The 27,548-nt window shown below is 33.1% G+C and overlaps 2 protein-coding genes across 2 annotated transcripts; both read right to left on the bottom strand.

Moving 5' to 3' along the window:
* Positions 1–39: 39 nt before the first annotated feature.
* LOC115884824 lies at positions 40–25,639 on the bottom strand. Its single transcript, XM_030903522.1, has 16 exons — positions 25,451–25,639; positions 25,213–25,339; positions 24,782–25,002; positions 22,129–22,385; positions 19,531–19,788; positions 18,593–18,710; positions 18,344–18,464; positions 18,227–18,281; positions 15,486–15,548; positions 14,270–14,605; positions 12,040–12,356; positions 8,915–9,099; positions 4,352–4,505; positions 3,092–3,268; positions 1,411–1,612; positions 40–643 (listed from the first exon to the last, which is right to left on the bottom strand). Exons 2-16 carry the CDS (start codon positions 25,278–25,280, stop codon positions 560–562), a joined length of 2,616 nt encoding a protein of 871 aa, XP_030759382.1. The 5' UTR covers positions 25,281–25,339; positions 25,451–25,639; the 3' UTR covers positions 40–559.
* Positions 25,640–25,923: 284 nt separating this feature from the next.
* LOC115884823 lies at positions 25,924–26,683 on the bottom strand. The gene is made up of 2 exons (XM_030903521.1): positions 26,637–26,683; positions 25,924–26,577 (listed from the first exon to the last, which is right to left on the bottom strand). The coding sequence occupies exons 1-2, from the start codon at positions 26,640–26,642 to the stop codon at positions 25,924–25,926; spliced, it is 660 nt and encodes a 219-aa protein (XP_030759381.1). The 5' UTR covers positions 26,643–26,683.
* Between the last annotated feature and the right edge of the window lie 865 nt (positions 26,684–27,548).

Genomic DNA, 27,548 nt, shown 5'->3' with positions numbered 1-27,548 from the left:
TTTACTTATTTCTCTGGGGTTTGAAATAAAACTCCAATGTTACAAAAGAAGCTTATAATTTATTCGTAATCAAATGTAAATTCTAAACACTCTTATGGTATTATAGGTCATCAAGTAATACAAGGAGATCAAAAAGTTTCATAAACAACCACAAACAATTGTCGCTGGATAATAGTAAAACTTTCTGACAATATGGTATGTGTATTTCTCACTATTTGAGGTCAACAATAATCTTATGTACAGTATCTATATAACTAAAAAAATATCTTTTCTAATATAAAGTCACAGTTACATAAAAAAAAAACGACGAACGTTAGAACTAAATACATAGGAACTAAAGGCTATAAAAAAAATTGAAAATGATTTTTTAATACCCTAGAAAGAACTTAACCCTAAATTATTATTTAAAAATATACGTATGATTGAAAAAAAAACAATTCTGGCAATGACAGATCAATGTTATTAAATTGTGTAGCGTTACATATAGTGATGTTGTGTTATATCGTTTACTGCTAAATTTAGAAACATACAAATTAAATACTAGGGATATCTTGAAGCACTACCGCCCTGTGAGGCCGCGCCACATCGAGGCAACGCTGGCAACAGCGCTGTTCATCAGACCCCCATACGCCATGCTGTTTGACTGAAAATGAAGACAAAAATTTAATATGAAAAAGTTATATTGGATTTATCTTTTAATTAATCTTTAACTCATGCTACAAAATACGATTTAGTCATTTGTCAAATAAACTTTCCGGGACAAAAATCTGCCAACCTAAAATTTTGACTAAATTTGATAATTAATAACTTTTTAATTTGTAATCCAATTTTTATGTGTATGGTATTAGTTTGTAGATAAATTTGTTGGCACTATTGTCACAAATTAACTACAACAGATGCGAAAGAACACCCAATTACGCGTTCAGGTTTCTGTGACCTTCAGAAAGAGTTCATAGACAATCCGCATCAATGTATAGTTTGGGTTATTATTTGTTTGTCAATACTATACTTAAAAATGTGTAGCTCATAAAAGAATAGAGATAATGGGATAATTAAAAAAATTAAATGTTAGAAATACATCTAAGGTTGCATTCCTTTAATAATAAATACTTTATCCAAAATGCCCGTCTCATTTTTCCCATAGGGTGTTTTAAATTTATTGCAAAAAACAACGTTTAGATTTACCCCGGTATAAACCCACCTAACCGAAGAATATAAGCCATTAAGATAATAAAAAATGATGCCAATAAATTTATCTTCACACTGATACCATAATTATAAAAATCGGATTACAAAATAAAAAGTTATGAAACATCAAACTTGTCAAATTTTTAGGGTAGCGGAATTTTATGCCGGGCAGTATATTTTTATTCTACAGTAAAAAAATAGATATTATGTTTCACTCCGTACCTGTTGAGCGTTGAGAACGGTTGATTGTACTGTGGCAGGCCCGGCTTGGGCCTCGGGACACTGTACGTGGGGTACTGCTTCCCATTCCACGGTAAAAGAGTCCCCCTCGTCGGAGTCAGAGTCGTCGCTAGACTTGAGATCGGCCGGTATAGATTTCTCCAGAACTGTCATTTGCAGATCGTTCAGTTCTAACGGCCCTTGTCTAAAAACAGCAGAAATATCGGTTTTTAACTGGACTATTACCATAGTAGAAGGAAAAGAGTAGTTGCACTCTCCCAAATATTTTCTGCCAGTTTTTACAATCTGTCGAATATCGGCAGATTGCAGAGCGTTTCAGTTGAGTTTCGTCCGTCGACCTGCGAGGTTCGAGCGTTGCGTCCCAGCACAGAGACGGATTGACAAAAAATGAGCGCCTTACTGTGTACTGCTATTGGTTGTAGTAACAATTCAAAAAATTGAGCTTTGAGTTTTTTTGAGAGTCATTTGTGATCATGCTTGTGTTCAGGTTAATTTTCTCATCATTGATTACTACTTAATAAATTGAAGTTTAAATATGTTATTTTATTATTTAGTACAATGTATTTGTTCAATGTATTAGTTATCCAATGAAAATCACCTAACCAATATATTACTACAAAACAAACATATTAATGTTAAAATTAAACTTGTTTTAAATTAAAAAAAGTTGTAGAAAATCTTTGAAATAGATAATATAAAAATATGTCATTATATATTTTTTCCGCATTTCTTCCCATCAGAAGATTTTCAGATACAGAAGAATAATCATTGTTACTTACACGAAATGTGAAAATATTCTGTTTTCAAAGCAAATTTTTACACAATGATCATTTTTTTTAGTTTATTTTATTGTGAACTCATATTTTCCTAAATACATCTCTATGAAACTATGGCGAGTGCCACGACTATACTTTGCCTAGTTATAGACCACGACTATACAGCTATGTCAGTGGTCACGGGACGCGAGAACAAGGTCATATAAAGTGGCAGAAAAAGAACAAAGGATTTGACAAGGAGTAAAGCTACTAGTTTCCTTATACTATGCTATTATCCACTAAAGCAGTGTTGCCGACTCTTCGCTAATCTTCCTACTAAATCATAGTAAAAATCCTACTGAAGCTTGTTTTGACACTTTTTTTTGTCAATCTAACCTTAATAAAAATAGAATAGTACTAGCTAGCAACGTCGGGAAAACTAGAATTTTAAGAAAGCTGGTTCTTTAATATATCTTTTGCTATGCTCTCCTGACCAGCGGGGCAGGCGGTCTGGCTGCCGGTAGACTACTGCGCATCACATCTGTACAGGGTATCCAATTTTTGTGTGGTTTATGGAATTTCTCGTTTATGAGTAGAGATACAATGATACGATTTTCACACTATTTTGCTACTGTTTTATGAAACTAAATATGCTACACATATGTTTGTCCTAGTCTCCTTAGTTCCTGAAATACCGGGCGAATTTGTGATGCGCAGTAGTGAACAGATGTTAAATAGCAGATATGATGCGCAGTAGGGAACGCAACGTCTACCGGCAGCCAGACGGTCCGCACTCTGTTCAGGAGAGCATTTCCAAAAATCAATTTTATTAAATAAAAATCAGCATAAGTAATTAAGTAAAAAATATAATTATTTTTACCTCTAATATCCTACAAATAGATACATACCTGCCTAAATCAGCCGATTCGTTATCCTTCAACTGAAGCACGTTGTGAATGGTTGCGTTCACACGCAAAGCGTTAATGTCAATTTTCTGTGTGATGCAAAGATACAGGATGTTGGCGTTCAATCTGGCCACTCTTCTAGCGAATTGCTGCTCGTTGATCGTGTTGCTACTAAATTCGCTTCAAAAACAAACAATATTAGCAAAAAAAATATAAAAAAAACAGTTTTATAGTTATGATTATGATTCATTATGAAATCCGTATTTTTTTATTTTACGTCAATTTCATCCCATTTTTTTTTAAATTAATCAATTATAAGAATTTCAAATTTACACTTTTGCAATCTCTGACGCCACCTATCAAAAATGTCACGGTTTGCCACCAGAGACGCTGGTGGCTGGCGTCGAAGCGGTTTGGCATGTGTCATTATATTAAAAAAAAAACTTTTTCTGGAGAGCCTTCAGAGTTATTTAGACAGCCCTTCACAAAACAAACTTTAACACCCATCATTACAAAAATAATAAAGAGGGTACAACAAAACAAAATTGAAAACTCAAAGTATTTAACGCCAAACGCCAAATCCACAAAATACAAATCTAACCTCGAACGCCTCAGAGATATAGCCTCGAACATCCAAACAACTTTGGTAGTGTTTAATGCTTCGATAAAAATGGCAGTAACCTGTTAATTATAAAAAAATTAAGTTTTGATTTCTAGTAGTAAAAAATATAAAAGTAAATTTAATATTGGGGTAATAAAGAATAATCCCACATAAAAACGTACTTTTTAACGATCTTAATAAAAATAGAAAAATCTAACGTGATTTTAAGATATATGGGTAAATAGTAAATACGGTAGCAGAGAACTAGACACGCCATAATATTATTCTTCAGAGGCTCGCGCCCTCTGTCAACTATTCAGTCAAATGCTGATAGGTGACGTCACAATTTTCTACGCGTCATTTCAAACCATTGAAATTTGTATTAAATTTGTGTTATTATTTATTCCTTAATTGTAACTTCGTTGCATTTCTTTTTGTATTGAGGGAGTACTTTTTAATCACTTCAATAATTGAATTTTATATTAAAAAAAATTTACTATGGTTAAACACCGGATTGTAAATAAACATGATGATCATAAATTTAAAGTAGGTACACATCAAAGTTTCTTTCCTTGACATTTTCTATCTAAATGAGATCCAAAAATACATTTTAAAAAACGGGATTATATAAAAAAAATACCCTGTATATTATATAAACTAACCTGTAGACCATTTTGAAAGGTAGGCGCACGTTCAGAAAAAACGACAGGACGTTCACCAGTTGCGCTGTGTAAGTCAGCGCAGCGGATATGCTGAATGCTGGATTCATTTCCACATCTGTATCTTCCGAAACTGGTATGCTATCCGCGTTTTGAGCTTGATTTAAAGAAATTACATTTGAATTGAATAGTTTACCATGATTCTTTTGGTTATTGTATATGCCAATGACCATAGATAAAAGAAACAAGTTTAGATTGAAGAAATAGTGCCCATAAGGGCAATGTAAATACTATTTGGCGCTATTCTTACAACGGGCGCTCTCCAAAGCTTTTGATAATTTCGGAGCGGTTCAGCTTTTTCCAGAATTATGTCACCAAATATTGTTTATTCAAATTTATTATTACCTCCTTTTAATTTTTTAAATAAAATACAGTGTGCTGCATACACAAGAAACTTTATTTTATATAAGGTAGTGATGGGTTGTTATTTAACTATCTGTTATTTTATAACAATTCTTTAGAAATAACATAACGCAACCGTTATTACTTCTAAAAAATAACAGATATAAAATAACGACACGTAGAGATCGGCCACTCGTGAAACGAAAAACGAAGTCGGCGCTCTACACCGCCACGAAATTCTATGCTGCTCGAAGCAATTCCAAAAAACAACTAGTATGGATGGAAAACATGTTATTTCGTCAACCATCGATACAGGCGGCGAGACAACGGACAACGGAGTGGGGAATGCGCTACGGCGAACGTAGCTGCTTCGGTCGATGCCGTCGACGGTCGTATTGGGCTTACAACAGCTTAAAAATAATAGGATATGAAAGAAGCAGGTTTTTTGAAACAGTTGCGGGCATAACGCCTGGCGGTCGAGATAACAGGAGTGGAAAAGGAACGCTGCTGCATCGGTCGATTGTCGATGGAGGTTCGAAACAGGTTGGAGAATAACGCATCAGTTGTTTTAAATACATTGTTTTTCAACCTGTTACGAGCATAACGGGCGGAGGTCGAGATATTATGGCGCTGTATGTTCCAGTACGTTATTAAGTTTCACTATTTAGGTATTTATTTATTCTGAAAAATTTTCAGAATAATATTTTAAGATTTTTAAAAATGTATACAGGTGTTTTGAAAAATCTGGTCATTGATTAATCACGATCCTGCTTAAAGCCCTTGACGTAAAAAGCTGATTTTTGGAAAACGGATTGACTTTAGGGTGTAGAGGTTCGATAAGAAGGGATTTTTCGAAACTCGAATTCTAAGGGGGTGAACCACCCTCAAATATTAGAATATTTTTTATTTTAAAACCGGTGAGTTTTTCGGAAAAACTCTTAAACACGTATATTTTATTTCGTTGTCTTACATATCTTAAGATTTTTTAAAAATATATACAGGGGGTTTCATAAAATATGACCAGTGAGTAATCACGATTCTGCTTAAACTGCTTGACGTTTAAAGCTGATTTTTGGCAAACGGATTGACTGTGGGCTTGAGGTTCGATAAGGAGGGGTTTCTCGAATCTCAAATTCCAAGAGGGTGAAAACGCCCCTCAAATATTACAATATGTGTTATTTAAAAAACGGTTAGTCTTTCGGGAAAACGCTTGGACACGCATAATTTATTTTGTTTTTTTACATATTTTGAAATTTTTTTAAAAAATCATACAGGGTGTTCCAAAAGTTGAGTAATTGATTAACCACGATTCTGCTTAAACTGCTCGACGTTTAAAGCTTATTTTTGCAAATGAGAAAATTTTATCCAGTTTGTATGTTAATAGAAATTCTTGCTTTGCTTTATCATCACCATTACAAATTATTAATTCGACGCGAACGAAGTCGCGGGTACACGCTAGTTTAAGTGTAAAATTAATTCGAACTCTAGTGTGTAGTTGGTTTACTTATGAAGAATATACTACACATTTTCTTATATTGCTATTTTTTGACCGCAAATGGTTAAATTATAACTAAGAGCTTCTCGCCCGTCGAGTGAGATGCACCCTGTATACTGCTACGCAAGGCGTAGGTAGATCGGAATGTATACGTATAGACGAGTGGCGGAATTTTGGCTTTTTTATATCGCAATTTGTAAACAGCGCTTATTTGTAAACAACCACCGTTTTTAGAGAGGTATTTTAGATAACAATCGATATTTAGAAATGTTTTGACACCCTGGAAATACTACCACCGAGCATGTCATTGTTGCAACTTGCAACTGCGTTAATACACCTGGCGGTGACCGCCTCATACTCTTTCAGATATTTAGTAATAAAATAAAGAAACCTGTTATTTTTAAGCTCTTTTTTATAAATAACTATAACAGTTCCAACTGTTATCTAAAAATAACACAGTTTTGCCCATCACTAATATAAGGACATGTATGAAATACCTCTGAAACATTGGAAACCGACGTTATGCCACGATCCACGATGATTTTTGCAGTTCACAATACAGCTTTTTAAGCTTTTAATGCCACTTTTTCGCAATTATCACGGGTTTGAGCAAATAAAAATAAAAACTAAACTCACAAGATAGGAATAATTACTTTGAAAATGGCCGGTTTAAACAGTTTTCGGTATTTCTTCAATGGGGGCGCTTTAAATTTTGAAAATTTTCATAATTTTTGAAGGTTCTGACTTTGACAAGAGAAAATTATTTCTGTTCTTGTTTGCAGTTGTTCTTAGCAACCGCTATAGCAGCGGCCTACAACGTATGCGCTCCAAAACAATTATAACTAGTTTTAGCGACAAGCCGAACACACCAATCTAAACCTGTTTCCTTTATCTATGCCAATCACTAAAGAATACAAGGATACAACGCCCATATACGGGCTAGAGCAGAATTTGTGTTGTTAGCCACCATTTTTTTGGAGACAACTAATGTGTCGCCAGCAACAATTTTGATAGTTTGTTGTTTGTAGTGAACTTTGTATAAACTTTATTACGATGGTGATTAGTTGTTCAGCTTTCAAGTGTAAAAGCCGCAATGATAAGAAAGAGCCAGGAGTTACCTTTCCATAGGTAAATAAACAGTCCACTCCACCTTTTGAGCGTTTTCTTATTGAATTTGATAATTATTTTTCTGATATTATATGTACTTGATATGTGCTATACGTCGATACTAGTTTTGTGCCTTTTGTTAACATTTTAATACGGTTTTTTTATAATTAATTACTATGATACCACCCTAGATCATATCGTCCCATTGCTGCCAAAAGTCACTAACTTACTTTTTACTACTTCCGAGAAAAATGCGTCTAAAGATGAATTGCATTGCATAAAGATGTTATAGTTAGTAACTATTCAGTATTAAAATAACACATAAATAGCCAGAAATCGTAGTTAATGACTTTTGTAATCGATTCTCCGCTTCAAAACATAGTTAGTGATTGAATTTGGTTGTTCGGAAAAATGTTAGTTAGTGACTTTTGGCAGCAATAGGACGATGTATACTTACGTGGATAAGTAAATCACTATGGAAACGATCGCAAACATATCAACGACTTCCATTTATCTTCTTTTTTTGTTGCACACGCGGTGCTTCTACTCTACCTATCCTTGTCGAGGACCTATCGTTTACGCGCCAAATTTGAACATTAATTTTAAAAATTTAATTTGTAAAATGCTTATATTTGAACAATAAATTGAATGTTTACTGCCACAAAAATTAAATTATATGAAAAATACATTTAGCCACTCCGTACGAATATCAATATTCCTAGAAAAACTAACCAGAAAGTATCCATGTGGTTGAATATAAATAAAAGAACAACTAGTACTTTACTTGCCTATGAAAAGATAATTCGGAGACCTTTATATTAGAACTTTCACACCCTAAACACTTTCTAGTCATTTTTACAAGTATTTAGAGTCCAACAAAAAAAAAATAGAAATATAGCTGCACAAACCTAAAATTAACTTCTCACTGAACACACTTGCATCCTAGGCTATATAAAAGCGGTCGATAAAAGAGTAATTAATACAATTTTTAAAATAAAATACACCAGAAACAAGCGTCGTTACACAATGGAAATAAGATTATGACATATGATTATGACAATATGATGACAATGAAAAATTGGTTTCCATAATAATGTATAATTTGTACTTTCTAAACCGTATAAAATTGTGATTAATTTGGAAATACGTGCAACTTTTAATGCGCATGCGCAAAGTAAGGTCCTCGAGAAAGACAAACCTATTGAACGTTTCATAAGTGCAATAAAGAAGGTTTGAAAATGGCATGTCGTAATGTTGGAGACATATTTTTTAATGCTAAACTTATGGAGTTGATTTATCCACGTAAGTATGATCTAGGGATAAAACGAATAATTACACCATAGGCGTAGTCAAAACATTTATCAAAAATGTAAATATCTCTTCAAGTAGCTAAGTTAAGAAAAATATAACGCACGGCACTGATTGGAGACATGTATTCTTTAGTATATTGTACTTTAAGCACCATCTAAGGTATATTTAATCTTGGGTAATGTCAAATCATTACGGCTACATGTAATATTAGGTTACATACCTTCAAACATTATCACAAACATTTTACTTACCCCAAATATTGTAACTCGAGTAATTACCGCTACCTGGCAAGCACGGGGCCACTATGCTGTATTGCATCTCATTGTTATAATCATTATAAACCCACCTGTTTCTTATGTAGGTGGTTTGGGAGGCTTCAGCCAGTTCCTTTGTGATAGTATCACCACTGGATTCTAGCTCACTAGAAAACGAAGACCTAATAATAATAACAGTTAGTATGTATTCCCAATTAACAACAAACACAATAAATTTAGAGAAAACAGTCATTCTGTCTCAAGGGAAATAAGTAAACGCAGAGGTGCATAATATAGAGGGTGCGTCTTAAAAGTGGCTTAATAACTGATTTGATATGCTAATATATGACATAAATTATTAGGATTCATTGACGTATTCAATTGTTTATGGTCACTTCCTGTTTCACCGGAAATGACTACAACTTTTAAATGGCAGCCTGGATATTTATTTACTTTACTGTCACTGAATAGAATGACATATATCACATGTCAACTTTTGACATTCTCGCTTTAAAAAAATTCCTATTTTAAATTTCAATCTATAGTGTCATGGCTGTGTTAAAAACACTAATTTTTAATCAAGGAATCTTGGAAAAATAGTTTTGATCGTCTAATGTTTTTCGTGTCTTGTTCTAGACGGTCAAAAGATGCCCAAATCGTATTTTTAATCATATCTCAATTTTTTCAATAATGCTCATAAGCATATTTGAAAGAAGCATTTTTTGCGAATAATTTGGTACCACACATTCGGTATTTCGAGTCAAATTGTCGTTATGATCCGCATGTTACAATTTCACATAAACCATATAAGAAAATGTCAAAAGTTGACATAGGATATAGTGTCATTTTCTATCAAACTAAGTAAAAAAATACAGAGGGTGCAATTTAAAAATCAATGGTTGTTTTTGTCATTTCCGGTAAAACAGGAAGTGACCTTCAAAAAACAATTGAATACGTTAATCAATCATAATTTATGTCATATACTAACATACCAAATCTCGTTTTTTATCTGAAAAAATAAAAAAGTTATATAGGGGTGAGTCACTTTTGAGACGCACCCGGTATAAATAAAACTGATTGGTATTATACAGGGTCGCTGATATGTATGGGAACGGTCGATTATTATTAGGTAAAATATAAGAAGTACACAAAAAGTTAAATATAAAAGTTATATAGGATTTTTAAATATCTATTAGCGGGTAATAAATTTAAGTATACAGAGTCAGTCATAAACTCGTGGCACATCAAAGTTTATTTTTTTTAAATAGAACCCTCTGTATATTATTGCGCCTCCCATACGCCGCGGAGGCTCCAAGTAGAACGACAGTTTGTATTGAAATGAAATTTTGTGAGCATATGTAGGTTAATTCAGGGCACTTTCTAAAAATATTGAGAGTACTACAGGGTGTCCCCAAAAAAGTTACATATCAAAGTTGTGTTTTTTGTAATGGAACACCTTATATATTAATTGATTTTCGGATTCTGGGAGAAAAATAAAGGTGAGTTTTATAAGAGAAGTATATGACTAAAATGTAAGGTTTTTGATATATTGATAAAAAACAATTTTTAAATTGCAATAAAAGCTAAATGGGAATTTACCCGGTATAGCCTAATATGTAGTTAAATTAAGTATTGTACTTTAAATCAAATTAAAACTTGATCCAAAAAGTTATACAGGGTGAGACAAAATTAATATTGAACTTTGGTCACCTTTAAAAGCATGTTACTCTTTTATTTTAAATGGAACACCCAGTATATTATTCCGATATTCAATGGAGAATTCATGTCTCTTCAAAATACTATTAAGGTTGCCTACCCCTAAAACAAAGATTTTCTTAGATATTTTCATTTACATGATTTAATCTGAGTAGATCTTTATTATTTGATAAAATCTAGGCGGCTGTGATATGTCTGACGTTACTTCAACATGGCTGTCTAATTAGTCCAACTTTAACAACTAGTTATCATTTTGTGTCAGTTAAAACACAAAAAGAATTCTCAGAAATTTGCCGAAAATGCAAACTTACCCTACATCAGACAGAATTGATATGATTCTATTAGTTGGTAATTGCAGTGTGCATTCACCAATTAATAAAATACTTAAATGCTCCTGATATTATCTAGTCGGGGATTTTTTATGGGGATATGTTAAAGACAGTGTTTACAAAACTCGACCAACTATAGTGTCGACAACATGAGAGAAATTATTGTAGTTGCTTTTCGAGGTAGAACTCCACATAATTGATTTCATCTAGTTAATTTTTGTCACCTAATTATAAATTTATAATTAGTTTTAATTCTGTAATAATTAAAATATGTTTTAAACGTGTATCTTTTTATTGCCGTTGAGTATTTTACTCTACAATCTTTAATTTTTGTTAAACTAACAAAAGGTATATCACACAGCCACCTAGATTTTTATCAAATAATAAAGATCTACTGACGCAAAATCATAAAAATTAAAATATCTAGAAAACTCTTTGTCTGAGGGCTGGGCAACCTTAATAGTATTTTGAAGATATATAAATTCCTCATTGAACACCGGAAAAAATATACTGGGTGTTCTATTTAAAACAAAGGAGTAACTTGCTTTTAAAAGTGACTAATGTTCCATATTAATTTTTCTCACCCTGTATAACTTTTCGGGTCAAATTTCAATTTGGTTTAACACAAAAAAGGTTACTGTAATTAAATATCAGGCTATACAAGGTCAACTAAAATTTAGGTAGCTATTATCGAAATTTAAAATTTACTCTTCATTTTCACAAAATGTGAAATATGTCAAAATCCTTAGATTTTAGGTATATGCTTCTTTATTAAAACTCACGTTTATATTTTTCCTAGAATCCGATAATCAATTAATATATAGGATGTTCCATTAGAAAAAACACAACTTTGTGTGTAACTTTTTTTGGGGACACCCTGTATAATTCTATATATTTTTATAAAATGCTTTCGGTTAACCTACATACACTGCCAAAATGTCATTTCGATATAAAATACCGTTCTCTTTGGAGCTTCCGCGGCGTATGAGAGGCGCCACCCTGTATATGAACAGTTTTTAGAACTCCTTTAGATCTACCTCAAAGATCTACCTATTTTTCTGATACTTTCATACTTACATAGGAGCTTTGACAAAAGAAATGGGAAAGACATATTTAAACAACTGTTGTACTCGTAATTTCGACAATCTTTTCAAGTCCTCGTGCATAGAGTTCAATTTTTCTTGAGTCAAACGCACATCCTCCCATTTTTTAGAGACACAATCCTCCAGAGCTTCGCTCTTTGTCTTGTAAGCTTTGATTTTTTCGGTCCTTTCCCTATTGCGTTCGCGCAAATCTATTAATTTTGTGCCTAGAGATATCTTTCTTTGTCTCTTCTCCTCTACAGCCAACTGCAAAACCCTGCTCCTTTCTTTCGCTTGTCTTATCTTCAATTGCTAGAAAATACAGGGTGTGTCAAAAAACATTTGCTATCTCTCGTGGGGAGATTCCTCACGTAAAAATAAGATTTATTTTTTAGTCGGTTCTGCTTTGTATATACCGAGTGCGTCTCAAAAGTGGCTCACCCCTATAACTTTTTATTTTTTCAGATAAAATATCGAGATTTGGTATATTAACATATGACATTAATTAGGATTGATTGACGTATTCAATTGTTTTCTGTCACTTCCTGTTTCACCGGAAATTACTACATCTTTTGATTTTTAAATGGTACCCTCGGTGTTTTGTTGCTTTATTTAATAGAAAATGACACTCTGAATAGAATGGCATATCATATGTCAACTTTTGACATTTTCTTTTTTGATTTGGACATCTTTGACCTTTCAACTTTTGATTTAGGCATCTTTTAACCGGCCAGGACAATAACATTACATGATCAAATCTATTTTTCCAAGGCTCCTTGATTAAAAATTAGTGTTTTTAACACAGCCATGGCACTCTAGATTGAAATTTAAAATTCAATTTTGTTTTAAGCAAAAATGTCAAAAGTTGACATATGATATGTCATTCTATTCAGAATGTCATTTTCTACCGAATAAAGTAAAAAATACCGAGGGTGCCATTTAAAAATCGGCCGAAAAGAATTGAATACGTCAATCAATCCTAATTTATGTCATATACTAACATACCAAATCCCGTTTCTTTATCTGATAAAATAAAAAAGTTATAGGAGTGAGCAACTTTTGATACGCACCCGGTATAGTGTCTACAAGAGGTTAAAGTTTTATTTTTATTTTTGATTTATTATAATTTTCTTTCAAGTGCTTTTGGTGATTCGAAAGAAATTTTGAGGGTAAAAGTTACGTTATATAAATGCTACTACATATTTTGATGCTAAAATAGTGTCGACAGATTCACCAGGGACGTGCGTATGGGTTATCAATCGAATATTTTTCTAAAAAAAATATGTACGCCACTGGCCTTTTTCTTTCTTTTTAGCGAAATAGTGTAAACAGTTTAAGGTCGATTAAAAGTTGTCTCTTGATATTTTGTCGATTTCGGCCTCCTTGATGAGATAAACGCAATTTTATTAAGTTGTCTTGATCCAAGTCTAATAGCAACCTTTAAAAAAATTTAATATCATTAATCTGAGAAAGTTTTAAATAAGTACTCATTGATTTCTCATAAAAAAATATGAAAAAGTTTCTATAAACTGGGTGCGGAAATGCATAGTTTTAAAGTTGTTGAAACAAAAAAGATTGAGAGACAAAAGAATGTACTTAGATGTATTTCAGGAAAATATTTTAACTTTTACAGGATGGCTCAAAAAAAATGTGAATGGATCGATATGATTTTTTTTTAATGGAACACCCTGTGTATTATTGCATTTTTGGTTTCCTTTCTGAACACTTTACATTATCCTAAGATATTATTAAATTTGTTTTGGAAGTTTCGGAGATATTAATATATTTATTTTGGTATTATATACCAAACCAAAAACAGTATAGCAATTAGGTATCAGTCTTTTTTAAAAATATTATTAAAAATACGAGAAATGTCCTAGAACCAAAACTATACTAGGTATTTACTTTACTTAGTCTGTACTTACTTTGCTAAAAATTTCGTAATCTTAAATCATACAGGGCGTTCAAAATTCCAAGCCAAACTTTCTTAATTATCAAGATAAATTTTCTTTGTTTTTTTTAATGGAATACCCTGTATATTATTTTTTTGTTAGATGCAGAATTAAAAAATAAACAGTTGCCGTATTTAAAGTTTTCAATTTTTTTAAGGGGTTTGCATAATATTACAAATTTACGGCTCTTTCAACAGTAAATTTTTATCAAAGCCACCTAATGAACCCCGAAAATAACCCAGCCCAGAATATTTAGAAAAGTAGAATAAATACCAGAGCATCACGTCGTTGTTTCCCTTCTAGCTGCTTCGAACAGGTTCGTTCAATGTTACACCTGTTCTCTTCCAGTTCAATCAAAGCTCTTCGAATATTGAGGTAGCTCTCGTCATTCCTACTGCTGGTTATTTCCCCGCTTCGAATACATTCTTTGCACCAAAAGTACTTCTTGAAACTCTTACAAAGGGGACACTTGTGAAAGTTAGAACCATCCGAACTGGATGATATATGAAATATTCTTGGTGCTGTACTGGTAGTGGAACCTTCAGAGCTAACGTTGGTCGCCATCGAGAGAGAATGATCTTTTTCAATGATTGTACATGATATAAACAATCAAAATATAAACACAAACAATCCAGTTATTTTGATTTTGAGTTTGTAATAACCTCACAAACGTCACAATAATAACAATAACAACCGTGGATATGTATGTTTGTCCAGTCCAACGTAAAAAACGTATACTTATATCCCTAAATAAGTTTGGAGATTTCTGTTAAGTGTTTAATTATAACTATATTGCACTAAATTATTTACAAAACTACACAACAATCTTAGAAATACAAAGGAAAATGACAATCAGCTGTGTAATTAGTCTGATTTACTGGTTGCCTACCTACGAAGGAACAAACAAAAGCTTCTCTATTAAAAATTATTTTATTTAGAAATTCTAGGTGATTTCTAGTGACTTATTTTATAGGGTGATTCTTAAATAAGTGGAAATATTTTCAAGCCAACTGACAATAAGCGCCGTTAAAAAATAAAGAAGAGTGCCAAGTAAATGACGACTAGGGATCGACCTCGCCAAAATTATCGATTGTAATTTCCCAGCCGTCTTTGACGTCGTTTTTTTTTCGATCGTATGGTACTTTCAGTAGGTAAAAATATAACTAGTTTCTGTGAACAATTTTATTTACAACACTGATTCTCATCAAAAATATAGTACTAAGATTTAATATATTATACAGAACAATGCATTTGGAAAATAGACAGTTTTTGTAGTATTTTCAAGGTTTTTATTGTACAATTTTGTGTATAATACAGTAAAAAGGAAAATAAATAAACTACAAAAACTAGAATTACAGGAGATTTCGGTTTCCTAAATATAATCTAATTAAATATTGTTATTTTCACATAGGACAACTAACTAAATATAGTTTAGTTTTTATATATACACATATGCAGTTCGTTGGGGAATAAAAAATAATAGAAATTAAATTGTATCATCTGCCCATTGGTCACTCCGTTCCACCACGCTGTAAACGTATGGCTTTGTAATCTGTAATAACAACGTAAAAAAGTATATATAGTCTATAAAATGAATAACTTTGAATTTTGACCGTTATTTTTTACCAACATGGCAAATATAAAATCCCTCTATCAAAAAAGTTACTGATATTCTTTAAATTGAGTGCCTGAACGAATCAGATAGGTAACTCTTTTTACTTTCGTGAAGTAGAAAAGGAAAATATTAAAACAAATGACAGTTCTTCCTCTTCTTGCAAAAATCAACACGAAATGTCATAATTGTCAAAAGTAAAATGTCATCAGCTTTTGATATTTCTAAATATCAGACCAATGCCGTCTCTAGTAGAACAGCCTCGGAACGAGATTTATGACGTCACGCTAGTTAGATACTACGTATTAATAAATATGTTGTAGAATACATGGAAAACATAATTATTCCTCGTATTTTTTGTTTGTATTTTAAAAATGATACAGTTTACATGAAATATACATAATATACAGTTAATAAATACAATATACCTATTTATAGGAATAAATACTTTGGCAAATAAACTATGAACCATACAAATGCAGCAAATGTTTTACAATATACAAATAATGAATAGGTACATAAGATAATGGGTAAAATGTAAAATATATTTTAAATTTTGTGGTTTGAAAATCGATCTTATTTTTACAAAAAATATTCAATATCTACTAATAATGATGTATTGTTATTAATGTTCGAAAAATTATATTTGCAAATAATACAATATCATAGAAAAAAGGCGTCAGCGATGGCTATGAAATAAAGATCGCCTGTCATTTTATATGTAAAATTATTCTAAAATTTTTGATTTTCTTGGGATTTAGGTTCGGGAAAAACGCTGATCAAGTTTTCATTTGGTTTTTCATTATTTTTATTTGGTTAAAAAAAAACGTTTCGGCTAACATTATAGCCTCCATCAGTGTTGTGTCATATGAAAAAAATAGTGTCAAATATAACCCAAAAAATTACATATAAAATATTCACCCCACACACAACATAATGTTTGCTGCAATTAATAAACTAATATAAACTTGTCAAAAGATGACCACATATTTTTTTAAATTATTATTCTTAACACTAAAACTATCTACATTGACTATGGAATATGATTTCAGCCATACTGTAAAACATATGCTGCATTTATATGGTTCATAGTTTATTTGCCAAAGTATTTATTACTATAAATAGGTATATATATTGTATTTATTAACTGTAAACTATATCATTTTTAAAATACAAACCATAAATACGAAAAATAATTATGTTTTCCATGTATTCTATAACATATTTATAGTATGTATTCTATAATATATTTATTAGCGTGACGTCATAAATCTCGCTCCGAGGCTGTTCTATTAGAGACGGCATTGCGCCAGCATGGCCGCAAGCTGCTAACCTAAAGCCCCGTTCTCAGAACAGCGACTGTCGCCAGCGACACGTCAAGAGAACCAATGAGATTTGTACAAAATTCAAACAGCTGTCAATTTTAAATTTAGTACAGCTCCCATTGGTTGTTTGAAATGTCAAACTGTGTCGCCCGCGACACGACGTTGTTCTGAGAACGGGACTTAATAGAATTTACACTAGAAAAGCCCGCGGGAACTGTCAAATTCAAAGTTATTCGTTTCACAGATTATATAAATGAAGACAAATATACCAGGTGCGTCTCAAAAGTAGCTCACCGCCTATAACTTTTTTATTTCTTCAGATAAAAAATTGCGATTTAGTATGTTAGAATATGACATAAATTAGGATTGATTGATTCAATTGTTTTCGGTCGCTTCCTGTTTCACCGGAAATGACTACAACTTTTGATTTTTAAATGACATCGTCGGTATTTTGTTACATTATTCGATAGAAAATGACACTCTGAATAGAATGACATATAATAATAGCATATGCCAACTTTTGACATTTTCGCATGTGATTTATTTGAAATTGTAACACGCGGTATACAGGGTAGCGCCTCTCATACGCCGCGGAATCTCCAAGGAGAACGGTAGTTTATATCGAAATGAAATTTTGCCAACATATGCCAACCTATCACAACCTAACCAATCTACCCAGATCAAATCACGTAAATAAAAATTTCTAGGAAAATCTTTGTTTGAGGGGTAGGCAACCTTATTAGTATTTTGAAGAGACATGAATTCTCCATTGAAATCGGAATAATATACTGGGTGTTCCATTTAGAATAAAAGAGTAACATGTTTTTAAAGGTGACCTATGTTCAATATTAATTTTCTCTCACCCTGTATAACTTTTTGGATCAAGTGTTAATTTGATTTAAAGTACAATAGTTAATTTAACTACATATTAAGCTATACCGGGTAAATTCCAATTTAGATAGCTTTTATTGTAATTTAAAAATTGTTCTTTATTTCTAGAAAATGTTAAATATATCAAAAACCTTACGTTTTAGTCATATACTTCTCTTATAAAACTCACCTTTATTTTTCTCCCAGAATCCGAAAATCAATTAATATATAGGGTGTTGCATTACAAAAAACACAACTTTGATATGTAACTTTTTTTGGGGACACCCTGTAGAACTCTCTATATTTTTAAAAAGTGCTCTGAATTAACCTACATATGCTCACAAAATTTCATTTCAATACAAACTGTCTGTGTATAATAACTAATGTATAATAACAAATAAGATTCAAGCATAATACACTTACAGTCTCCGCGCTGTCGGGATAGAGTTTCCTATACAGTTCTGCTATGTAGGATTGTCTAAAAATGAAAATATATCGTAAAATCATCGAAAATATAAGAAAATCGCTGGCTTAACTCACTTAGAATGAAGTCCGCCTCCGGGCGGCAAACCTGGGATCTTTTCTTCAAAGTTCAAGTTGAAAAGACTCTCAATTAGATGTTCAAATCTGAATTCTTCCTTCTCATTGTTCGACATTATTTCTGTAAAGAAGATATAAACTATAAACATCGTGAAATTTCATTGACACCCTGTATAACCTATGTTTTGACCTGCGCAAATTGCATTAGCGATATGTTTCATCGGTAAATAAATAAATAATTTATACTACCTTTCATTAATTCTTCTATCCTGTCGTCCAGCTGCTTTTCTGCCAAGATGGCTTCCGGACAAGGCTTGGGGGCTGCCGGGAACACAACTAAGATCAAGGACATGTTATCCTTGCTTCCCTGAAAGCAAAACAACTTTGGACCATCAACAAAATTATATCGGATTGTAAAAATTGACTTATTGGTGTAACAGCCTAAACCGCATATTTTTAAAAGACTTTTTTTCGAAAAGATAACTAGATAAAATTATTAGATATGTTTCTGAGCATCTGAAATGGAATTATAAGGATGTCGTTAAGGTGTCCATTTTTTTTATAACGAGAAAACGTCAGTAATCGCGATAATTTAAAAACTCAACTTTTTAACACATAACAGGCATATAAATTTAAAAAAAACCATCCATTTACTTTTAGTGAATAGCAATTTTCAGCAATCAAGTAACTTTTTTATTTATAAAGATTTTCACATACTGTCTGCGAAGAAAATATAGCAGAAATATTAAGAAAGTTTAAAAAAAACTACAATTAATTATTTCTAATGGATTTCGAGATATCGATTTTTGAATTCAGAGTTCTAATAGTCCGACCACTGTCGAACACCAGCTAAATTCCACTTATTTCTATCAAAAGTGCAAGTGTTTCTAACTTGCACTTAAAAATTTACAAGCTATAGGGAAAATTACAACGACTCGTTAATAAATGAACAAATAAAGTATCACGGGACGTAATTAAATCGTGACGCAAGATGTACACCCTTTCCTAGAATTTTAAGAACTGACGTACGTTTGGCAACGTTTTTACTGTTCTCTCTTTGTTCAGTACATTATAAACGCACTGTACTGTTCTTACATACGGAAATCTCGACCCAAAACTAACCTTTGCCAGCCCTTAGTATATGCTCTCTCCAAATTAGTAATGTATTTTATCAATTATTGACTCACCCTGTAAAGACACGTGTCCAACACCTGTTTGGCAACTTCGCGCAGATCGTCCGTGACGCGCAGCCTGCTGCGCACGAAGTCGCACATCTCCGCGTTGTCCATCTGGTCCCAGATGCCGTCGCAGGCCAACACCAAGAACTCGTCCTGGTCGTGGTCCCGGGTCAGGCCGGTGACGTCAGGCTCCGGGGAGACTACTTGTTCGCACTGGTCGGCGCAGGAGCTGTCCTTGTAGTCGAAGTCGCCCAACGTCCGACTAACCTAAACAGAGGACAGGACAAGTTTTATATCGGTGAGACAGTCTGTCTAATGTGCGATTCTTTGTAGAACCTATGGAGTGTAGAGGCACAGATTATAATCTTTGTTTTTTCTTTATTGTTTTTCGTGGTTCGAATTTTCGGAATCGGGCACTAGTTAGGTGACTAGTTTGCGCACATAGCACGCCCACTTATGGCCTCTAAAATTGTGCACAGCGCCTGACCGGCACAGTTATTAGAGAGATATCGGAAAACCGAATAGCGTCATCCAGTATTTACGCGTACCTTATCATGGTTACGATATGCGCGAGTCAATTTTTAACGCAACACCCGCTAATAACGTTACCGCCTGACGTAATTTACGGATCAATTACACCAAACGCTCTTTCTAAATAACCTCTGACAATGTTTAAAAATTGCTTAAATGGGCATGTGCGGGTATTTGACAACCGGAGCCGGCCGGCGAGATCTTTTATTTTAGGTTATGTTTGAATTGTTTTGAATTATTGCTTTAGTTTTATTAGGTAATTTGATATTTAAGTAGCTGGGATTAGTTTTAATTAAATAAATATGGCCCAAAATATGGATTCCACCTCTTCCAATACTAAAGAACCTATAAAGAGTCTTAGGTTTACAGCAGATGACGACTTAGTCCTTCTAAGAGAATTTGTTGCTTGTTGCCCTAAACCAACTGGCAGACGTTGAACAATAAAGCACTGGAAATAAGCACTTTAGCCCTTTAGTTTTAAAATACCTAGTAAACAAAACAATTTCAAAGTTTTAAATTCAAAGTTAGGTTAAGTTTAAACAGCGGACGCGACGCGATCAGAATTCTTTCCGATCCGATAACTATAAATGAAGAGAGTTAATACCACCTCACGTAAAGGAAATAACACCTGGCCTTATTAACGTCCATGCACGCTATTCGGTTTAGCGATATCTCTCTATTACGCTGTTTATTGTTATTTTACGCGAGTTTATTTTTGCGCACAGGAAATTTGACTCGTTTGCACATCGTCATAAAAAACAATTTTCGTACCACGAATTAGGGACAAGATTTTTATCTGTATACTTATAGGATACCTAATCTGTGGTAGAGGTAAGGAAAAATATCTTCGTGCATTAAAAAATGGTCAAAAAAGGGAAGACTTAAGATGGCGCTGCTGTAGCAAAAACCTAAAATTTAAAATATGCGCCGAAAATTTTTAGAACAGGAAATGATTCAAAAGATATAAAAATCTGACGTGAATGCGCGGGTTTCAAAAAAATACAAAAAAAGTTGTATTTTCATGTCGCATGAAATAAATTATCGATTTTTATTCAGCAGCAATAGATTGGGCCTCTAATAATATATAAAAATAATTGTTTTATATGCTAAAAAAATAAAAAAATGACTCGCGCACGAAGGGTTCCGTACCATTCATTATCTATACAACATTAGACACTATATTATTATAAACTTTTTTTCCGATTTAGCTGAAATTTTGAATACGCGTATAAGTAATTTTAAAAAAAATGAAGAAACACATTACTAAAAATTGTATTAATCAATAATAAATATGTGAAAAACAAAAATAAATATGTAAAAATATGTAAATATTAAAAAAAAACGATTAAAAAAATCGCCTTGACTAGGATTCGAACCTGCCTTACTACGGCTCCAACGTCATAGCAGCGTAAAGTCCTAATGCTTTAACCACGCGGCCACCGAGGACTTGAAAGATTCTATGTAAAATTCTTACTTAAAAGATAATGTTTAGTAAAAGTACTTTTTTATTTATAAACATTTATTTAATTCTGTTTTTAGTATTTGTTCTTATAGCGGCAACATAGATACATTATCTGTAAAAAATTCAACTGTCTAGCTATCACGGTTCATAAGATAGACCTTTGTGACAGACGGACGGACGGACAGCGAAATCTTAGTAATAGGGTTCCCGTTTTTACCCTTTGGGTACGGAACCCTAAAAAGGTACTTAAATTGAATTCTGGTTATCTTGATTATCTTGACTTGAGGGTAATTATATTGATTTAAGTCATTTTACTGACTTAACTGGCAGATCATCATGATTCAAGTCAAAAATATAGACTTAGTAAAGAGTAAAAGTAAAGTGAGTAAAAAGAAATTTCACTTCAAATATATGCACATAGTACCCATAGTGCACACACAATTTTTTTTTTAATAAAATAACCCAATTAGATTTTATCAGTTTTATATATGTAGATGGTTATTTTTCTCAATTACTGTGTAATGAAAATTATTTTGTCCTTAGACACACTATAGCCTCATAAGAATATTAGCTACGTATATGACTCCCAGCGAAAATGAATTCAGCTCACTCACCGCCAGACATCCGTTCACTCTGCGCATCATCACGCGGCCTCCCGCGTTCACTATCCGTTCACGCTCCTTCACCGTGGAGGGTTTGTGGTCCAGAGTGCCGAAAAAAGGCTGTCCCTGCCGGCAAAGTAGAGCTCTAGAGTCGCCGCAGTTGGCAATGATGATTTCATCGGGCGTGACAAAAGCGCACACGGCGGTGGTGCCGGATTTCATAGGAACTCCTTCTAATTCCAAGCAGTTACTCATGTTCCTGTCTAATTCTGGAATGTATATATCGAAAATTACATACGTAAATGTTAGGGCTGCACCGAGTACCGAGTAGTTCAGTGCTCGGCCAGAATTTTAACAGAGTAATATGTACTCGGTGCTCGGTATAGTAATAGAAACAATCCATTTATGCATGTCCAAAACAGAAAGAAATGAGACTCACAGTGGCAAATAATAAAATAAACAAAAAGTTATTCATTCGTAACTTTAATTAATGTATTTTAGCAAAGTAATAATAATAATAAGTATAAGTAATAACACAAACACAGTGAAATAATAATTTAATACTTATAATTTAAAAGAGGTCAACAATGTCACTCATTTTAATATAACTTTAAAGGGTATTATGAATTGTTTGAATTATTTTTCACTTTTAAATTAGATACACATATAAGTTTTGCTTAAAACAAAATCAACGTCGCCACCGAACCTTAAAAGAATCAATTCAGAATCCAGCACATTAGAAATATCAGTTTGCATGGGGAACCACAGAACAAAACAACATCTCCATAAGCAAAACAAACCAGGTCATTGGTCTGTAGTCGGGGAATCCCAGCCGCTCGCCAATCATAGGCAAAACAAACAAGTTCATTGGTTTAAGGCCAAGGAATTTCGGGAATTTTAACTAGCTTTCTTTAATGTTAAATTATATATTTATATTATGTATAAAATATAATATTATTATGTTATGGTGTATAGTATAATTAGTATATATTGATAAAGGTCGCATAACCTGTTAATACTATTAAAAACCCGACAATTCCACTACTCGCCAGCCGAGTACTAGTTACTCGGCCATTACCTTTAGGCCGAGTACTCGGTACTCGGTCAAATTAAAAAACAGGCCTCGTTACAGCCCTAGTAAACACTAAGCAGTATGAAATAGTGATGTGTCGGTATTTGAGTAACGCGATTTTGGAGCGGTATTTTTTTGTAACGCCGTGTCGCGCTCCTCAACGAATGGGGAACCTGTTACTGAAGAACGACGATCACAATGACGACAAAATTATAAATTATTTATAATTTGCAAATAAATTATTTATAATCACTCTTGAAGTTAGCTTGAACCGTAGTAACCGCATAGCGAAGTGTTTAGCTCCAGCCGTCGCGATTTCGTCGGTCGCCTACAATAGTTACTGGAACTGTACGTAGCGTCGGGCGATCTCGATGGCGACGTGTTCGCTCCAGCCGTCGCGCTCCTAGAGTTGTAGTTCCCTGTCGCGTAGCTGCTGTAACTGGGCATCGACGCTCGACCTCGGCGGCCTACTTCGCTCCAGCCGTCGCGCTCCAGGAGTTTTAGTTCCCTGTCGCGAACAGAAGTAACTGCTGTAACTGGCTATCGACGCTCGACCTCGGAGGCGGCTTACTTCGTTCCAGCAGTCGCTGGAGCGCTTCTAGGGTTTCGTTTTCGCCTGTAGCGATTGGGTCGGTTACTATTGGCGTTGGTGCTCCCGTCGCTACGTTACTTTTGAAATAGCGATTTTTGGTATGTACTAAGCATGGTATAAAATAGCGTTGTTTGAAAGATGAAATGTAAAAGCAAATAAAATAAAATGAAAATTTTATTTGCTTTTATACATTTATATAAGTTTTATTGTTTATATCTATTTTTAAGGTCTGATGGCTGGAATTGCCGAAACCGGTCACCAATAAAGATTTTTTTTTGACAGTGGTTTGTGGGACTAGGTAGGTAGTATAAAATAAAAGTAGGTACCAATGCCAGAAATACTACATAAGCGAGGACCGCGACACTTAGGAATTTGGAACCTTGATTACAAAAACGCGGTATTTTGTCGCGGTATTTTTCCGGAACGGTCGCTATTGTAACGCGACTCATGTGGAACCGGTATTCCCATCACTAGTATGAAATTCCTCTAGATCATATACAGGGTGTTCCAACATTCCGTGGACATAGAACTCCTAGTTCATCGGACACAATATACTTTTGTACAAAAGTACTTCGTTTGTCAGTAAGAGGGCATCAAAGTTTAAAAAAATAAACACATTTTTTAAGATATTTTAAGAACCGTTATTCCGATTTGAATAAATTGTGGTGCCTATGTTTAGCTAAAAGCTTTAACAGAACTTTGACTTTCAGAAAAATTAAGAAAAAGTACGGGAAGGGTAAAAACTACCCCCACCCCTACATAAATTTTAGTATAAATATTTTCCAACTGCACCGACGATCGATTTTTTTTTTCGTAAAATAGTATTTACTACATTTTTTGTCTCATAAAAAAACGCCACCGTGCATAGATATCAATGAGGTAATAATGAAAATATTACTAAAATAAAACTAAAAAATGTGTTTATTTATTTAAAGTTTGGTGGCAAATAAGGTAGATATAATTTTAAGGCAATTTGTTTTTCTTTTACTCTCAATACTTACCTAAAAATCCTTCCCTTATACCAGCTTTAATGTCTCTCTTAAATTTGTTTGTGGACATGATGGTACTAAGAAGATGCTCAGCAGAATGTTCGGCGGCTTTTTTCCCCGAATGCCCATCAAAAATCGCAAAATACGACCACCCTTTTCTGCCCAGATCAGTTTTGATTGTATGGGCATCTTCCATTTCCGTCCTCCAACCTTGCATACTCGATAATCCATATCTAAAATACCAAGAAACTGTTTTTCACAGAATATCTTTCTTTTTTTTATTATTTTATTTATGTTAATACTTGTTGTCCCTTTAACCCACTTGTGATAAGGTACACACACTATGGGGCCACCCTGTATATAAATCAGTTAAATTATATTAACACTGGTTATTCAGGAAGAGAACAAAGACAATAATAAGGGACAGATATAGAGATAGATACCTCAAACCGTTTGCTTCTCCGCTGTCTTCATATTTATCTAAGATTGGTTTATCTAGATACGCTCCCATTGTGTAGTCCGGCTTTCTAAAAACAATTCAGCCAATGTGTCCCTCGTCTGTGCAAGTCTCTACAAGAAAAATTAGCCAATAAGGCTAACGTTTAGCATTAAATTAACGCACTGTATCAGCACAATCCTTTAGAAACTATCCCGAAGGAGTTTTTTTTAGATTGGGATTACCTGAGTGAGAACTGCTTAAATACATTAACAGCGAGTTTCGGGCAACTTCCTTTGCCTCTTGTTTACTACAAAATAACCCAATTCGCACTTTAAATGTTCGTGAAAATAGAAAAAATATATAAAAAACACTGACTAGAAAATTAAAGGACTTGTGATAAAAATAGAGTTGACAAATCCATTCACCATTGACATAAGTTAGGGATGACAACGATATATCGATTTTTTAAATATATCGATTGCAGAAACTACAGCCTGAAGTTGTGGATACCTCTATATCTCTGACTCCTATAAAAAGATGGCGCCATATTAAAATTTAAAACTGGAAAACCAAAACAAATAAATAAAATAACATGACCTTTATCAAAGCCTTTATTATAATTAAATAGATAAAAAAATAAATACGTTAACAAGTTAAGAAACAAATAAATAACTTAAAATCTATAAAATAACAGTAACAAAAGCTGAAAACTACATTAGGCAAAAACGGGCATAGGCCTAAATTTTCTTTTGATCGTATTCTTTCTAGTTGGTCTTGCTGTAGATACCGGTGCATTTTGAAATTGTCTTCTATTGGCTACCTTATTTCTCGAATACACATTTTCATTTCTAATTCCTCCGTACGATTTCGCACCGTTCTCGTACGTTTTCCGATAAAAATTATTTTGAATCTGGGGATTTTGCTGGTAATACTGTTGGTACGCTTGGCCGTTCGGATAATGGCGCGTTAAATACTGATTATTTGAATTTTGGTAGCTGTTTTGATATGAAATAGCCGGATTTTTTGGTTGTTGATAAGATTTTACGTAACTACTGCCCAAATTCGATGAACTTGACCTTACTGGATCAGATTTTACACCGGAATTCGCAGTAATTTGATAATTATTTGGAATTTGATAGTTATTAGCATAGTTACTGGTCGATGTTGCCAAACTTGGTTTGCTGGAGCTCGATATCAAGTCCGCTAAAGCGGAATAACTGTAAACTTGTCTTTTTGCTCTGGGATTTTGTTGTTTCTTCAATTTTTCCGGGCATATAGTTGTATTAACGTCATTATTATTTCCTATTGAGTCGCTTTTAACGTTATTTGTAACCAGAAAAAGAAAAATTGTGAGTAATAAAATATAATTCTGAAATTAATAATTATATTAATTTAGGAATGCTTAATTTAATTAATAAAAATACTTACCAACATTTTAGCTAGTTATTTATAGAAAACTACTTAGTAAGATGTTAATACATCAAGAAATCTAACTCAAATGCAATTTCTAGCACAGTAAATGCGTTTCTTATAACTGTAAACTAAAAAGTGCTAATTTTAAAATGTTTACAGAGAGAAAACAGAGACAACAGTTATGTTTTTTAGACTTTTATTTATGTGTATGTACTTTAAAAATATAAATAATATATTAGAAATTGTAAATATCTTGATGTTGCGCGTTGTCTTGGTACAGTTCCCAGGCGTATTTTTTGGACGAGCCGGCAACGCTGTTGCTGTTCCTGGGGAGTTTTTGAAAATTATCGTATCCCAAGGATTGTCTGGCGAACTGATAGTTGCTAGGGGATGATCTGGCTTCGTATGTGGACGGTTCCTCTATGGTAAATTTTTGAGCTGAAGTATTCTCAAATGAAGAGAATAATATAGTGGTTGCCAGAAGCGTGGCAAGGGTGATCTGTAATTAAAAAAAAAACGTTTGAGGAGATTTGTCTCTACTTTCTTCCCCCATAGGCGTAGCTACGATGAGGCCACCCTTAAAAGAGAAAAGTATGTACATATTTCATTCAAGCTCTCTGCTTTTACTAAGTTCGAATTGCTATAAAAGTCTGTTTTTTGCATTTATTTAAACTATTATGAAGACAAAAAAAGATAGAAACAGGAAATACAAAATACATATATCCTTAAAGAGAATAACGTATAAAAAATCATGATTCTGAATGCTAATGCTATAAAAGGTGGTAATTATAGATTACAGGTATATACGTTTAACATCAAAAGGAACTCGTGACTTAAAAGATTTTTTTATACAGGAAATTAATTTAATTATGTACAATTTTTTTTACTTAGTATATATTTATTATAATTTATTCTAATACTGAAAAA

The sequence above is a fragment of the Sitophilus oryzae genome, unplaced genomic scaffold (assembly GCF_002938485.1).
Source record: "Sitophilus oryzae breed Bouriz unplaced genomic scaffold, Soryzae_2.0 scaffold_358_pilon_pilon, whole genome shotgun sequence".
Lineage (NCBI taxonomy): Eukaryota > Metazoa > Arthropoda > Insecta > Coleoptera > Curculionidae > Sitophilus > Sitophilus oryzae.
The sequence above is the reverse complement of the archived record's forward strand: the minus strand, read 5'-3'. Positions and strand labels throughout refer to the sequence as shown.

What these genes read in the sequence shown, in the direction of transcription:
- LOC115884824 (XM_030903522.1), bottom strand. Translation starts at nt 25,280, where the DNA reads ATGGGAGCGTATCTAGATAAACCAATCTTAGATAAATATGAAGACAGC. An exon ending in GGAGAAGCAAACGGTTTGAG is followed by an intron (nt 25,003 to 25,212) that starts GTATCTATCTCT and finishes TTGGTATTTTAG; the next exon opens with ATATGGATTATCGAGTATGC. An exon ending in GAGTGAACGGATGTCTGGCG is followed by an intron (nt 19,789 to 22,128) that starts GTGAGTGAGCTG and finishes TCCTCTGTTTAG; the next exon opens with GTTAGTCGGACGTTGGGCGA.